Below are 16,309 nucleotides of genomic sequence, written 5' to 3' on the forward strand. Positions count from 1 at the left end.
TTCCTGGCTGTGAGACCTTGGCTAAATTATGGAACCATCTATCTGAATCTCAGGAGGGGAGAGACATGGGTTCCTGGATGTAGCTGGGGCAAGGAAGGCACATGTCCCGAGTGTGGCCCCTGGAGAGGGTGCTTCTAGCACATTCCTCTCCATCCTTGCTATGTGGGGTAGGGGGAAAGGCAACTGGGCCATGGCTGCAGCTCCATCAGAGCCTGGTGCTCGCAGAGGGCCCAGATGCGGATTGTTCCCTTCTATCAGTGGAGGCCTGACTTTTGGGAGCAAGAGAAGCTGTTCCCATAGGGCTCCAGGGATGGATACAGCCAGCTCCAGTGTGGTGTGGGAGTACTGGGGAGAGTAAGGGGCTGCCAGTCTTGGGCTGGGCTCCTGACTCCCGGTGAGGTGAATATACAGTGTGACCTTGAGGTTTGGTGCACCTTCTCTAGGCTTTTGTCATTTCTTTTTGGCAGAGAAATCTGGACGAGGTTTTTCAGACTGCAGTTAAATGTTTGGCACATTTAAAAAAGCAATCAAATGGGTCACAATCAGTATTGAAAAACCAAACAAAATACAGAAATAGAACAGAAAATATCAGAGTGCATTGCCTGCAGGTCATAAGGGTAAGCATTGTTTTGTGCAACTATTGTAACATGTATTTATTCCTGTGGGTCCTGGTAAGAAACTGTAAAACATGGAGTTCAGCTATCCCGGAGGTGGCCCCACTCCCACCGTCCAGGGGTCTCTGTGAAAGAGCCACACACCCAGGGTCTTTTCATTCTCTTGGGTCAGCAGCTGTCTCTTGGCTCTCAGCGGCCTCCACCCGTCCCTGGGTCTCTCTTCTTCCTGCTTCAATCCAATCCCCTCCTCCCTTTCTCCCAGGGACAACCCCCCCACCCCCACCCCCTTCCCAGGAAGTCCGGGTGGGGGTTTCTGAAGACAGTGAACGTGATCCAGTCCGGGTGGCCGTGGGCACTCTGTCCCAGGAGTTAAGATAAAAAGACTAAAAAGAAACACCCAAGCACCCGGGGGCCAGAACGGAAAGTAGGCGAGCTGGGGACGTGGGTTGGAGGGCAGGACTTCGTGAGCCACAGCTCGGCGGCGACACCGCAGCGGGTCACTCCCAGAGAGCCAGTACCGGCCTTGTCATTGTTGGCACTCGGTTCGCTATTAACTAGCGAAGGTAGCTTTCTCTTTTGCCCCCCCCCCCCCCCCACCCCGCTTTAAAAGAAAGATAGAAGGAGCCAAGAGTTTTGGAGCCAACTCCTGGAGAGGGAGCGGCTGAACTGATTCGGAAGTTGGATCTCTTTGTACACAGGAATGCAGAGAGAAAAAAACAAAACCCACCCCATTGCTTCATTTCCCCTCCAAGCCCCAGCGCTTTCTATTGTGCAATGAAAAGGCTTTTTCACGTTAAGAAAAATGAATCCCGATTTGCGCTGTGAAGGCATGAGCGCGCCTCTCGGTGCGAGACGGCTCTCAGCTGGGACGCTCTCGGGTCTTCCGCGCGCGGCGGGAGATAGCGCCTGCGGGGGCGCCGGACCCCGCACCGCGCACCGGCTCTCACCGACCCGAGGGCAGAGGAGTAGATAGCCCAGGGAACCCCGAGAGCCCAGAAAGCCCCCAGCTACGGCTGGGTTTCCCGGGGATGGCGGTTCCGCGAGTCTGTTTGGGAACTCGCTGGAGCTGGAACTCTGAACCGGGGAGCCCGCAGGAGCCCCAGGGCTCCTCGGAGTCGCGCGGGTCAGGAGGCCCGTCCGTGCCCGGGAGGCCTGGCCCTGGACGCACGAGGGGCGCAGGGCACAAGGAGGCGGGCAGGCGCACATGGGTGCCGGCGGGCCGGCTGTGGCGGGGTGCGGGGGGGCCGGGGTGTGGCTTCCCCGCCTCCCGGGCGGGATTTGCATGTGTGTGTGGCGGCCCCAGACTTCCTGCTCCTTCTACGCTGCAGGTACGCGCGGGCCGGGCCGGGCGGGCGGGCGGCGGGCGCGCCGAGACGCGGGCACCTCTTCACCCGGACGCCACCAGCGGCTCCCGGGCCGCCCAGCGCCGCCTTCCGCCCCGGTGGCCGCTAGCCCGTCCCGGCCGCGCGGAGCGTCCTGCTCGCGGGTGGGGGCGCGCCCCTCCGGCCTCCGCGGTCATCTCCGTCCTCTGCACCGAGCCTGGCCGCGCGCCCCTTGGCGCCCTCACCGCCCCGGGCCCCCGGCGGGCCGCAGTCATGAGCGAGATGTCCAGCTTTCTCCACATCGGGGACATCGTCTCCCTGTACGCCGAGGGCTCCGTCAACGGCTTCATCAGCACTTTGGGGTGAGTGAGCCGGGTTGGGGGGGGCGCGGGCAGGGAGGGGGCGCCGTGGGCCCTGGTGCCACTTGCGTGCGTCCTGCCGCCGCCCCCTCCCCCATAGAGAACCTGGAAGTCCCCAACTTCAAGGAGCGAGGTAACGGCTTGCCTCCTTTTTTTAGAGAAAGGAAGTTCAGTGTTTGCCCAGGTAGAAGTCGGGGACCCTGCGGGAGTTGGTAGGGGACACCCCTCCGCGAAGCCTTCACCCTCCTGCGCTCGCCCTTCTTCCGAGCTGGAGGAGAGGCCGAGACTTCCTCTGCAGGTGGTCCCGGGGCGGGGCAGGTGGGTGGCTGGGGCCTGAGTTGGGGAAAGGCATCCGGGCCTGGACGTGACTGGCTCTGGGGGTGGGGCGGAGCAGTGGGGGAAGGCAGGCTCACCACGGAGCCCGGAATCCTCAAGTTATGGTCTGGTCCCGTCACACCTTTGAAGGGTCGCACCTTTCCCTTTTAGCTCTTCGCTGCCCTGTCCCCTCTTCAGTAGGAGTGCCTTCTCTAGTCCTCCCCTAGCAGGAGTCCCAGGTCCTAACCCGCTGCTCCTCTCCCCGCCTCTCCCTGTCAATTTCCTGCGCGGCTCATCTGGCGCCCCTGGGTCCCCGGTCCCAGGATCTAGCGAGCACTTTACAAACATTAATTAACTCTGGCGGTCACCCCCCAGGGTCTGGCTAGCAGGGAATTTATTCAAGTCCCCGGAGAGGGGTAGGCCTGAAGCAGGCCTAGGGCAGGAAAGGAATTAGGCAGAGCGAATAGGTTTATCTTCAAAGGAGCAGCTGGGGGTGGGGGTAGAGTGCTTTCTCTACCTTTCCAGCCAACCTCCAGGGCACAGCCTGCTGCCTTTGTCCCATTTTCAGTCTGGGGACTTGGGTTAAATTGTCTCATCCCCACCACACCCAGCTGTCCTTTGGGATAAACCCACCCTCTTCTGTTCCCCCTACTCATCAGGACACCAGCCAGTCACAATGTGTGTCCTCTTGGGGGTGGGGGTGCTTTCGAGGACCAAAAGTCTGACTCTGGACCTGGCCGGGCCTCACCCTGAGCCTGAGAAGTGGGAGTCACCTGGCTCTTGGTCTCTCCCAGGGTTGTTGGAAGTTTGGTTCTAGTCCTGATGGAAAGGGAGTCCAGCTGGCCTGTGGGGGTTGGAGGGCTGGCTCTGCCAGCAGGGGATTCTGACTGGGAATTCCAGCATACCTGCTCTCCTTATCTCAGCATCCTTTTTGACTCTCTCATTCCCCTCCCTATTCAGATGTGGAATCCCCAGCCACAGGTCATCCCCCGCACCCCATTAAATTTGATCTAGCTCATTTCCGCAGAGGAACCACATGTGGGCCAGCATCTGTGCAGGCCTCCCACAGAGCGCTGACCAGGGGGTCCCGCTGCCAGGCACACAGTAGGCACACAGTAACCCCCCTGATGATGCCGAGGAAGCAGGAGAGGGGTCTGTGGGGGAAATGGGGGGAGATGGTGGAAGCCGCCCTCCCTCCTAGTGTCTGAACGGCACTGGGGGCTTTTGGGAAATGATCAGCTTCTCTGTTGCTTTGAGCCTGGGTCAGGGCTGAGCACAAAGTGGGTGGTTTTTTAAGTACGCGTGAGATCTGTTAGCATCCGGAGACGCACGGGAGATTCTGTCGTCTCTCAACGTAGCTTCTTCCTGCCTTGGCCCTTCCTGCCCCCGGAAGCTGCTTCCTCTGGTCCATTTTGACCCTGGGGCAGGAACTGGTGACCCCCGAGAGGGCTTCTTTCCGGGGTGCCTGTTCCCTGTGCAAACACCTCTGACAGCTCCCAACTTTCCATCGAAAGATGCCCGTCTCCCAGCTTAGAGTTCTAGCACCCTAACTTAATTTTCTATTTTTTCCCCCCACCTTCCCTTTCACAGCCTCTGAAGCTCTAGGTACGTGAGGCTACTCTGATTCCCGGAACCTACCCCATGCTCTAGGTCTCTTTACCTTTGCTCCTGTGTTGCCCCCGCCCTTCAGCCAGCCTCCACCTGGGTAAATCTGACCCACCCTCTAAGACCTAGTACTAAGTGACCTCTTTTGAGAGATCCAGCTCCTCCTCTCACAACATGGCAGTTAACTCTTCTGTGCTTTGCACAGCTTTGCACAGATTTCTCTCTGGTATTGTGTTTTTTCACAGTTAGTTGCAGATTTCTCTGTAGGGCCGTCCAATGCTGGGCCATTTGCCAGGATTAACTAATTTATTACATCGTTCATCCACTCAGCGTGTCCACAGCCAGTGTACTGGGCACTGGGGACTTGGTGGCGACTGAGGGAGCAGTGTGTCCCACCTTCTTGGAACTTAGAGTCAATGAGAGCATGATTTCTAAGCCCTGCTGAGTCTTTGTTACTCGAAGGGTGGTCCGCAGTCCAGCAGCATCGCCATTCCCTAGAAGCTTGCTGGATAGACAGGATCTCAGACCTGTGCCCATCCCTCAGAACCTGCATGCTGATCCCTGTGGGATTTGGTGCCTTAAAGTGTGAGCTGCTTTGCTCTAAGTCAACTCTGCCCCATCCTTGCCAGCATCTGTCTCCGTTCCCTTCCCTTCCCTTTCCTTCCCTTCCTTCCCTTCCCTTCCCTTCCCTTCCCTTCCCTTCCCTTCCCTCTCCTCTCCCCTCCTCTCCTCTCCTTTTCCTCCCTCCCTCCCTTCCTTGATTTATGGGAGCCAGCAGCCTTGGCCCAAGCAGGGGGAGGGGCAGAGGGAGAGGGAAAAGCAGACTCCCCACGGAGCAGAGAGCCTAATGTGGGGTTCAGTCCTAGGCTCTGGAATCATGACCCGAGCTGAAGTCAGACGCTTAACTGACTGAGCCACCCAGGTGCCCCACTCACCAGAATCTTTCTGCCTCTATCCTTAACTCTGGTCCCCATTGGCCTTCATCCTGGCTCATGTCTGTGAACCCTAGAGGCTGATTTGACTGAGGTCCCAGGCTAGCCCAATACTTGGTGTCCAAGAGGTGCCCATTAAGGGCTAGATGAAATGAATGTGTTGAAGACGGGGGGTGGCCTTGGTGGGCAGAGGGGCTGGTCAGCTGGGAGATGGAAAGGGGGTTGTTGGTGGAGCAGGGAATCTGAAGCAGCCTTCAGATTCTGGCCAGACTCTACCGGGAGAAGCAGAGGAGGCCAGTTCGACCTGCCTGAATAATTCGAGCTCTTGGGGAAGATTGTACATTAACTCTGGGTTGGAAGGGTGGGAGGGTCTGGGCAGTAGATCCTGGAGCAGGTCGAGACCTCGACGGGGAAGGGAAAGCAGGCCCACGCCTGTTCTCGGCAGGCGAGTGTGGCCAGGGCCACTGGCTCACACCTCACCCTGGGTGGAAGGCAGTAGAGGCCAGGGCTGGAGTGACTGATTGGGGCCAGGGAAAGGTGGAGGATTCCGTGTGGCTCCTGGCCACATCTGTGTGCAATGTGCGGCCTGGGCCCCTCAGAGTCTGATACCCAGTTCTTTGAAGATTTCTCTTAAAGGCCTCTCTCGCTGAACGGCCAGAGGGGTGGGCTCCAGCCCGTAGTGTGTAAGTTGGGGAGTGTAGGGTACCTGGGTTTTGAGGCTGAGCTCCCAATATTTGTCAGAGTGCCTCGGAGCACCATCTCGAGGCTCTCGGGGCTTCCGGGCCTGTATCCCCAAGGGTTGGGTGATCACAGAGCATAAAATCAGAAGGGTCCCCTCCTCCTTGGGCTTCTCTGTCCACCTTCCAGCCTGATTCACTTCCCCAGGAGGGTGGGCCCTGGAGGCCAGCACCCAAGAAGGGAAATGTGGTAAATGTAGAGGAAACCTTGGGTCCCCAGGGTCAGGACCCTTGAGCTAGTAGCCCCAGGGGTGAGGCTCTCTGCTGCTTTGTCACTAACTTGCTGGGTGATTTTGGCAAAGCCCTGCCTTCTCAGAGTGTGTTTCCCTCAGCCTGGATGTCCTCTAGAGGTGCTCTGTTTGCACCGAGAACCCCTGGGATCTTTAAAAAAATTTCAGCTTCTGAATCCCAGGTCTGACCAACTGCATCAGTATTTTTAGGGCTCTGAGGGTTGGGTTTCTTAAAAGCTCCCCGGTGATTTTACCTGGGGTGGCGCTTCCTGATCTAAGGGCCCTCGGTGGCTGACAGGCTGTGAGGAGGCCTACCTGTTGGATCCACCCGTCCCTTGGTCCAGAGAGCCCATCTTTTAGCCCTCATCAGACTTCAGTAAGTCATTCAACAAACATTAACTGACCACCTACTTTGTGCCAGGCACCTTTCTAATCCTGGGGGAATCCAGAGTAACCAAGATAGAGTTCCAGCCCGTTCTAGTCTCTACACAGGGGAGCTGGGTGAGGATGTCTGTAAGGGCCCTTTGAGCCTGAAGTCCCTGAGACACATAAAATCCCTGTGGTGTGGGGTGTGGGGGAGGGCACTGATCCTTGGTGCAGACTGCATTCCTGGAGCAAATTTCAGACTTGTCCTTGGCTTTCTTTTCATTGTGATTTCCCTGGAGAGGCTGGAACTCCCGCTGTCCTGTGCCCTAAGGCAGGGTCTTGACCGCAGCTAGGCCTAGTCACACAACTCGTTTTTTAAAAAATACATATTTGGGGGCACCTAGGTGGCTCAGAGGGTTAAAGCCTCTGCCTTCGGCTCAGGTCATGATCTCAGGGTCCTGGGATCGAACCCCGCATCGGGCTCTCTGTTCAGCAGGGAGCCTGCTTCTCCCTCTCTCTGCCTGCCTCTCTGCCTACTTGTGATCTCTGTCAAATAAATAAATAAAATCTCTAAAAATACATATTTTGGAGGGGCGCCTGGGTGGCTCTGTCAGTTGAGTGTCTAACTCTTCATCTTAGCTCAGGTCTTGATATCAGGGTGGTGAGTTCAAGCCCCAGGGCTTGAACACAAAAACAAAAAACACACACTTAAAAAATAAAAAGTTTTTTTTTTGTTGTTCAAAAATAATGTGTGTCCCATGGAGAAAACTGGAAAAATGCAAATAAAAAATTATTTGATACTGCTGTGACTTATATGGACATTCTTTTTAAAAAAATTTTTTTTATTTTTTAATTATTTAAAAAACATATAATGTATTTTTATCCTCAGGGGTACAGGTCTGTGAATTGCCAGGTTTACACACTTCACAGCACTCATCATATATGGACATTATTTATGTGGATGTTCTGGGGTGGTTTTTTGGTTTTTTTGGTGTGTTTTTAGTTTTATCTACACAAACATTTACAAACGATGTCAGACGGCAAATATGGCTTTGTATCCTGTCATTTTGGGGAGATACGTTAGGCTCTATTTTCCTACACCAGACAGGCCATTGTTACAGCCCCATAGCATCCCACGGTATGGTAGGATGTATCCTCATTTATTCAAGTGACTCTGGTATTGGGCATTCAGGTTGTTTCTGAATTTCTACATTATAAACAATCTGCCCAGAACATCCGAGTCCATACATGCCCGGACACTTGTCCAATTACCCTCTCAGGCTAAACTCCCAGAAGCAGAACCCTGTTTTCCTCACAGGCTTGGACTGTACTGGTTTCTCTGGTGGTAGAGGTGACCTGCTGAGGTGACCCTGCGTCCCAGGGGGCCTGACTCCGCTTCATATCCTCAGTTTGAGAGTGTTGTCCAAGGGGGTGTGGGGAGAAAGACCAGCCTCCGCCTTTGAAGTTGGGCTTGGTGACTATGATGGAGAGGGGGTAACTCGGGGAGAGGAGCTGGGTGGGGATTGCCTGAGGACACAGTCAGCCCCAGGCTTCCACCGTGGGACCCAGGGACCGAGGCTGCATCCCCTCCCCAGCCCTAAAGAATGTTGCTGTAGTCACTTGCTCCCACTCTGCCCTGCCCTACATTCCTGACCCTACCTCCCCGACTTGGCCTGATGGGGCTGTGGGGTGGGTGGGGCAGTGGCTTGGGTTGGGGGGTGGGGTGCTGTGCTGGATTTTCAGGTGGGGCCACACCAGCTTTCTGCTGTCTGCTTAAGGGGAGGGTCTGGGTTTCCTTTGTCGCTGAGCCGGGGCCTCGAAGGCCCTGTAGTCTTCCTGGGACCTGTGGTCCATGCTTCCTCGCCCCCTATTTGGAACTGGGGGGCTCCTCCCTGGAAGCAGGGGCTGTGAGGGAGGAAAGGAGGAGGTCTGGGAGAGGGGAGGAGGGCAGAGCCCAAATCTATGGTAAGTTCATCACAGGCCTCTGAGAGTGAGCTCTGAGCCACCGTGAGTGTGTCACGTTGGTCCTGCCGGCGGTGGCCCCTGGCATTGGCACCCACACTTACAGTTCCCTGCAGTGGACACTGCTGGTGTAGTGAGGCTTAAAGGACTTGCCCGGGATCACATAGCAGGGGTTGCAGGGCCCTTCACACCAGCGATGGTGGGAGCAGAGATGAGTCTAGGCCTTGACAGCACAGAGAGCCCAGTGTGTGGGTGAGGACACTTGGGGAGACAGGCTGGAGGGACTCGGCAGGGGACTAAAATGACCCTAGTGGTGGCATATGAACTTAGGTATTTTGGGGGCTGGCAGGTGGGCAGAGCCTGAGGAGGCAGTGAACAGAAATCTCAGCCCTGGAGGCCCCTCCCCCACCACTGCCACCCCAAGGTGCAGGTGCTGGTCAGCTGCAGGTGCTGGGGAGACACCTGTGTGTATTTGGTTCGCAAATCTCTTCCTCCCCTCAGCCAGCCAGCTAGCACCCTTTTCTCCAGCCTGCAGGAGTGCTGTCCTCTCCAGGCTGTGAGCTTAGAAATGGGTGACGGGGGATCTAGGTCATGGTAGGCAGAATTAAGTCTGTGTCTCAGAGATGCTGCGGCTGCTGCCACAATGGGTAGACGTCACTGAGCTTTTATGGTGGGTGGCTCTCGCCTTTACATGTCACTGTGGCCCCTCGCCATATATAATCCAAGGAAAGTAGAAAGAACTGTTTAGAATACCCATATGCCTACTACTTAGACTTAATGATTGCCCACATTTTGCCATACGTGATGTATCTATATTTTTGCTGAAGTATTTTATGGTAAATTATATAATTGCACGTTTTTACCTCTCAATACTTCATTACACAGCTGTAAGGAATAAGGATATGTTCCTGGGTAACCACAGTACCTTCATCCCACGCTTTAATAACTTCCTAATGGCACCCAATACCCTGTCTGCACACAGATGTGCTCCCTTGTCCTCAGTCTTTCTTTCTTTGTTCTTTTTTTTAAAGATTTTATTTATTTATTTGATAGCCAGAGAAAGAGAGCATAAGCAGGGCCAATGTCAGCCAGAGAGAAAGGGAGAGGGAGAGGGAGACGATGGCGCCCCACTGAGCAGGGAGTCCGATACGGGGCTCGATCCCGGGACCCTGGAATCATGACCTGGGCTGAAGGCAGACGCTTAAACCTCCGAGCCATCCAGATTCCCCTCTCAGGGGAAACCATTGTCTTCAATCAGTGGTTTCTTTAGTTCAGGGTCCAGTCAAGGTTCACATGTCACATTTGCTTCTTAGGCCCCCACCTCTTTCTTTCCTGCGATGATACTGAGTTCCTGACAAGACAGGGCTGGTTATGCTACAGACGGTCTCACTTTCTGGATTTGTCAGGGCAGCTTTTGCTGCTGTTTTCCAGAGAGCTCTGTGGCAGTCTGGAGCCAGGTGGGCTGGGCCTCAGGGCCTGCTCTGAGGAGTCCTGAGGCCTGAGTTACTCTGTCTTGCAGGACAGGCTGAGTCCAGTTCCGGGTTATGGAGAGCAGGAGAAAGGCCTAGGCTAGGCAAGGCCTGTGGGTGAGGTGAGGGCCGGCCAGCTGGCCGGCCCCTGCTTTCACATTCTTTGTCCTTTCTCAGCTTTCCCTCTTGTCTCTCCAGCTCCCGGTCCCTCTTCTTAGCCTAATGGGTGCGCTTCCCCGTGCACCCAGCAGCTCTGTTGAGATACCAGCACTTGCCAGAGCCCACTAATCCTGAGAGCCAAAAACCCAGGCCTGTGGGCAGAGGCAGCGTCCTGAAGCCATGCACATTAACCAGGCATCTTTATTTGTAGTGGGCCCAAAATTCATTCATTTTTGCCACCACCATGCCTCAGTGGGGAGATTCTTGAGGTTCTCTGAGTGTGTGGCTTACTGTCCTTTTTTTTTTTTTTTTTTTTTTTTTTTAAAGATTTTACCTATTCATTGGAAAGAGAGAGAGACCACAAGTACGCAGAGAGGCAGGCAGAGAGAGAGGAGGAAGCAGGCTCCCCGCTGAGCAGAGAGCCTGATGTGGGGCTCGATCCCAGCACCCTGGGATCACGACCTGAGCTGAAGGCAGAGGCCCAACCCACCGAGCCACCCAGGCACCCCTTACTGTCCTTTTTAGATGTAAGCTCTCTGAAGAGGAAGCCTACCTGCCTGCCCCTTGGTCCAGAGAGTCTATCTCTCTTAGCCTTCATGAGACTTCGTGAAGTCATTCAACAAACATTTAGTCATCCAGGCTTGTTCTGTATACTGGTCCCTCTGGTGGCTAGTGGTGGATCTTTGGTACAGAAAGATATGTAGAGGTTAATTAAGTAAATGGATGGTTTTCAGGGATGCAGAAATGAATTTCTTTTCTCTGATGAGAAGGCATCCCTGCCAATGAACCAGGCAGGGTTCCTGTCCCAATATCCCTCCCCACCCCCATCTAGTGGGTGTGACTTTGGTATTTGGCAAAAGAGACTCCAAGGCCTATGTGAACCACCTGCCAATCCCAGTATTCTAACAGTGCCCACATTTGGGAGTGGCTGTTCTTGGGTCTGGCCTAGATTTGTGAGATGGTGGCCAGTGTCCTGGGCTGGGAGTCAGAGACCTGGGGTCTGGAACTGGCTGTTCCTTTAACTTGTGTGACCTGAGTCGGTCAGTTTCCCCTCCATGCCTCAGTTTCCAAGCTGGCTTGGGGAGGGAATGTCTAGAATCCCTCAGGCATTCCCCAGTCCAGGGTTCCCAGTCTTGTGCCTGCTCTGATGGTGGGTGCAGGCTTTGATTCAAGCTCTTCTGATAGTCACTTGCGCCATTTCTAGCTCCCTTCTTCCTCTCCCTTATCTAATCTTTCCAGACGGCAGCGACCCGCCCCACTACCTTTTCTATTACTCCTGCCTGGATCTCAAAGTCCAGTCAGGGCAGAATGGGGCCACTCAGGTCCCTGGACACATCTGCCCTCTTCTTTTCCCTCTGACCAAGGTCTTGGGGTGCAGACCCTATGGGCATTTCAAGGACAGCACCCTCCTCCACAACTTTGTAGAGCAGAATTGTCAACCATCTCCTCTTCAAAGGGTCCAGGGCAGCCCTGCCCACAGGCCTCCTGCTAGACCCCTCCCCACTAACCCTCATCCCACTGCCCGCTCTGCCCACGCCCTGTTGGGCCATGCAAGTCCAGGCTCAAACTGGCTTTGTGCCTCCCAGCAGATACATCTCCTAGCAGTCTCTGGGCTGGCCCTCTAGGACATGGCTCCTGTCCTTAGGGCACTCAGCATGGTGGGTATGAGCTTCCTGACCCCACCCAAGCACATAATGGCTTCCCTGTAAGTTTTTGTTGAATGGATGGAGACCTAGCTTGTACATGTGTCATCAACTCACCAACTCTGTGGGCTTAGATGGGGGAGGCAGAGGCGGCCTTTAATTTTACTCAGTGAACCTCACACTGAACTGTAGTAAGAATAGAATTAGGTATTGGATGTAAAAACAGCTTATAAATTAAAACACGTTTAGCACTCTGGAAAGTTGGTTTTTCTACTGTGGACGTGTATGGGCTGGTACCTGCTTTTAGATGAGGGGCGGTGTCAGTGGTGGGACCAGGAGGGGAACTCTGCAGGAGCCTAAGCGCGGCCCTGAAGGTGGCAGGACTTGGCAGGACTTGGGACAGGGTTTCTGGTGTGCAAACGTCTGGAGGTGGGGACGATGAGATCAGCGGGCTGGCAGAGGGTGGGAGTCAGCCCTTCCCCGGACCTAGGGAGGAGACGGAGGCGCTCTGGAGGGGAGGGGTCCGGGTGGAGTGAAGCGACGCGGCTACTTCCCCCCGCCCGCAGAGCTCGGCTCTGGTTACAGCGCCAGGTGCTTACCCGAAGCACCTGTGACCCGTGTCCGGCTAGTTTTATAAACCCAGATGTCCCCGTGTGGGAGAGTGAGGGGTACAGCCCGGGACGTGGGTGCCACGTGGGGGGAACAGGTCGAGTCGCGAAGGGGAGGAAAGCGCGGACTCGGCGCACGTCACCCTCCCGCCCCCGCGCGCGCCTGCAGCCGAGACAGGCAGGGGCAAGGCGGCGCGGCGGGGCGACAGCTGCACGAGGGGTGGCGAGTTTCGTTGGGTGGCGGGGGCGGGGCAGGGGCGGGGCATGGAGGCGGGGGCGGGGTAAGAGGTGGGGCCTGGCGGCGGGGGGGCGGGGCCGGCCGGGGCCTTGTGGGTGAGAGCGCAGTGCCCACCCGGGGTAGGAGGGCTCCTTGGGGAGCCCGCGCTGGGCGACCACCGTAGCTGCCCCGACTTGGGCTGCCCCCTGAGGCGCCGCCTCCGTAAGAACTTAACCTGTCATCTTGGGCCTCCTTCTGGCCTCGGGTCTCCCTGCAGCCCATCTGATAAGCGTTTCCCTGTTTATCTATTAATGGTTTCTTGAGGCACCCCTCCCGCCCCTCCCGCCCGATAGCACCTTCCTGGGTTGCCTCAGTCCTCATGAGTACACGCACAGGAAGGGAGGGAGGCTCTCGCGGGGGCGCTTGGGGACATTTGGGACTCTGAACACCCTGCCGATGCCTTCTTTGCTTATGGGCTAGGTGGGGAGCTGCCCTACCTAGCCCTACCAGGTGGGAAATACCAGGTAGGAAATAAAACTACGAGTAGGGCAAGGTGCCACCCCTCAGACGTTTCTGGGAGGATGCACGGAATGTAGTCCAGCGTTCGTGGGCGATGTTGATTCTGCTAGGCTGGGACCCACACCTGGAGGACGGAGGGTGTGAAATGTTAGAGCCAGGAGAACCTCCGAAAGTCCGATCAACTGACCTTGTTCCTCTGATACCTTCGGGAAACACCCCTGCCTCTTTTCTCCTCCTGCCTGGCTTGCTTCTTTGCTCTGGTCCCTCCTACTGACCATTCCTGTCCCTTCTCAGCCTGCAGGTTGAGAGTGTTTTTCTTCTCAACTTTGAGTTCTCTTGGAGGCCGTCTTCCCCTCCTAATCAATCCTTCCCTTTCCCTGTGTTGTCTCAGCTCACACTCCCAATATGTGCCCTGCTTTGCACGCTGGGGCAATGGGGGGGAGGGGCTGAGTTGGAGACATCAGGGCTTCAGAAGCTGTGTTAGAGTGGGAGGGGACAGATGGACATCCGCATAATGACCCGGCAGATTTGTGCCAGGGGGATTAGGAAAAGCACGCCAGGCATCCGAATTTGTGTGTGTTTTTCCTGCACGTGTGGCCCAGATGAGGAGCTCCCAGGGGAGCCGTGGTGGGGTCAGGGTGAAAATGGGTTTTTCCTCAGAGAGTCTCTGAGGAGGTGGCCTCCCCCAAGGCCTTGAGTGCTGTTAATAGGGTCTGTTGGAGATGGCCCCAGCCTGTCCTCAGCTACACTGACTTCCATGATGCCCTGTGGCTGCCCAGCACCCCTGGCAGTGTAGGGTCCCAGGCCAGGGCCTGTACTTCCTCCCTTCCCCCGTCAAAACGCATCCATCCTGTGTCTCCTCCCTTCAGGGCCTTGCTAAGAGACAAGCAGATAATCTGATTCACTAATGTCTTACAGGAAATTCTATGAATTATTCAAGGCTCAGTACAGCTCCTGGCTCTTCTTTCACACTTCCTCTGATTGGCCAAGCTCTGACCTGTTCCTTCCCTGGATTCGGACAAAATCCACAGCTGGTACCACCAGTTGGCACTCATACATATTCTTTATATCATAAACTCTTCTGAGCGTGTGACTTGTCTTCCCAATGAGATTTGAAACTCCCTGAGGCAGGGGCTTTACCTTTTGCTTTTCATCTACTTTTCTTAGAAGCTGGTAAAGTGAATTAATTCGCTCACTGTGTGTTCCGTGTGTGTGCTCTGTGCCAGGCAGTGGTCCAGGTCTGGGGATACTGCAGGAAGCAAAAGGATCCATCCCTGTCCTCATGGCTCTTCCATACCAAGTCAGTCGGGGCTTGCGGGGGTGTAACCAAAATAAAGAAGTAAAAAGTACAGCAGGCCAGGTGGTGAGAAGTACTATGGGAACAGGGAGGCAGGGAGGACCCTAAGGAGTGTGAGAAGGAGCAGTTCCAAGTTTTAAAAAGGAGGGCATTCAGGGTGGTGGGTCATTTGAGCAGCGGATCTGAAGGAAGTGAGGGAGGGAGGGAGGGAGCCAGGAGGGAACTGGGGGCAGACAAAAGAAGCAGCACCAAGTGTCTTCGAAGGTTTGAGGAGCCTGGAGGAGGAGGGCTGTGGGCTGGAGCAGAGTGGGCAAAGGGGCAGGGGAGGGAGATAAGGTCAGAGAGGTGAGGGCTGGATCATGTGGGTTCAGGCCATTGTGAATTCTTGGCTTTTACATGGAGATGGGTAGTTCTGGAGGGTTCTGAGCAGAGGACTGCCCTGATCTGACTCACCTTTTAAAGGAAAGGTATGCGCGCTGTGTAGAGAATGGGTCTTACAGAGATAAGGGGAACATCTGGAGATCGATGAGAAGGTGGTTACCCACATCCAGGGGACAGCTGGCCAAGTGCTGGTGGCAAAGATGAGAAGGGGTAGGATTCCGCACATATGGTGAAGATAGAGCCCACAGGGTTGCCTCACAGATGGGGTGTGAGAAGCAGATGGAAGAGGAGCCAAAGATTGACCCAAGGTTTTTGGCCTAAGCAACGAGAAGAATGAAATTGCTGTCAGCTGAGATGGAGAGAGCTTCAAGAGGAGCACATTTAAGTGGTAGATCAGGAACTCAGTTTTGAACCTGCCGAGTCTGAGATGCCCGTGGACATCCAGGTGGAGGTGTTTAGAGCTGCGGTCTGGAGTTTGTGGGGGAGGTGGCTATGGGAGGCATTGGTCAGTGTCTAAAGCAGTCCTTTGAACCCACGAGTGTGGCTGAGATGCCTGAGGGAGTGCGAGCAGATGGAATGGGGCAGAGGACAAGTGCTGATTTGGTACTGGGGGCTGGGAAAAGGGAAAGAGACCAAGGTGGGGGGGGGGGTGGAATCCTCGAAGAGCAAGCTGCCTTTCCCCTCCCCATCATTGTAAAGTCCTGCCCAACATCCGCTCTGACGCTGCTCAGCCTGGCTTCAAAACCCAGCCCTTCTTGCTGACTGTGTGTCCCTGGCCAGATGGTTTACCTCTCTGGACTTGGGCTTCTCTGCCCGAATGTGGGGCAGAGAATGGAAATAGTAACAATGGAAATAATAACAATAATAACAAAATAGATTTAGGGGCTCCTGGGTGGCTCAGTCGTTAAGCATCTGCCTTGGGCTCAGGTCATGATCCCAGGATCCTGGGATCCAGCCCCGCATCAGGCTCCCTGCTCAGCAAGAAGCCTGCTTCTCCCTCTGCCTGCTGGTCCCCTGCTTGTGTTCCTTCTCTAGCTGTGTCTCTCTCTGTCAAATAAAATCTTTAAAACAACAGCAACAACAATGACAAAATAGATTTAGAAAACTAAATAACAATATATGAAAACATTAGACTCAAAATCCTGCTTGCTTTTGTTATTCTTATGGATCACATTGAGCTAAGTGCTGGTGATGCCCAAGGAAAAACCAGCGGCCTGTCCTCAAGGAACCCAGAGTGTAGATATGGCAAATAGTGGTAGTAGGAAGAGACACGGCAGCAGGAGAGGCCAGGACCAAGTGCTGTGGGAACACGGGGGAAGGGGGCTCAGTGGGAGGGAGGGCATTGGCCAGGGGAGGTTTCATAGAGTAGAAAAAGGGGCTGAGGGCCAAAGAATAAATGAGGTCTGCTAGGCTTGGGTCTTGGTGGGGAGCCAGGGTGGACTGGGCATGAAGGGCATCACGGACTGCCACTGCAGAGGTAGTCACCTCGGTAGGGATGAGAGCTCCAGGGACCTTGGAATCAATGCAGGGTTTAGCATGGTTTGCACAGGAAGTTGTGAGGCTAGCTGGGGGGG

The 16,309-nt window shown here is 55.2% G+C and overlaps 1 protein-coding gene across 3 annotated transcripts in view; it reads left to right on the forward strand.

The window, feature by feature from the left end:
• The first annotated feature begins 1,395 nt into the window (after positions 1-1,395).
• The window catches only part of ITPR3 (inositol 1,4,5-trisphosphate receptor type 3), a 66,822-nt gene continuing 51,908 nt past the window's right edge, over positions 1,396-16,309 (forward strand). For 2 of the 3 annotated variants that reach the window (XM_045074716.1, XM_045074717.1), the window contains exon 1: positions 1,399-2,298. In XM_045074716.1, coding sequence (XP_044930651.1) covers positions 1,643-2,298 — 656 coding nt within the window. In that variant the 5' untranslated portion in view covers positions 1,399-1,642. Of the gene's footprint in view, positions 2,299-16,309 lie in introns of all 3 variants that reach the window. The other variant, XM_045074718.1, reaches the window with a different exon arrangement.

This window comes from Mustela putorius, unplaced genomic scaffold, assembly GCF_011764305.1.
Source record: "Mustela putorius furo isolate JIRA1106 unplaced genomic scaffold, ASM1176430v1.1 tig00000135_pilon_pilon_pilon, whole genome shotgun sequence".
NCBI lineage: Eukaryota > Metazoa > Chordata > Mammalia > Carnivora > Mustelidae > Mustela > Mustela putorius.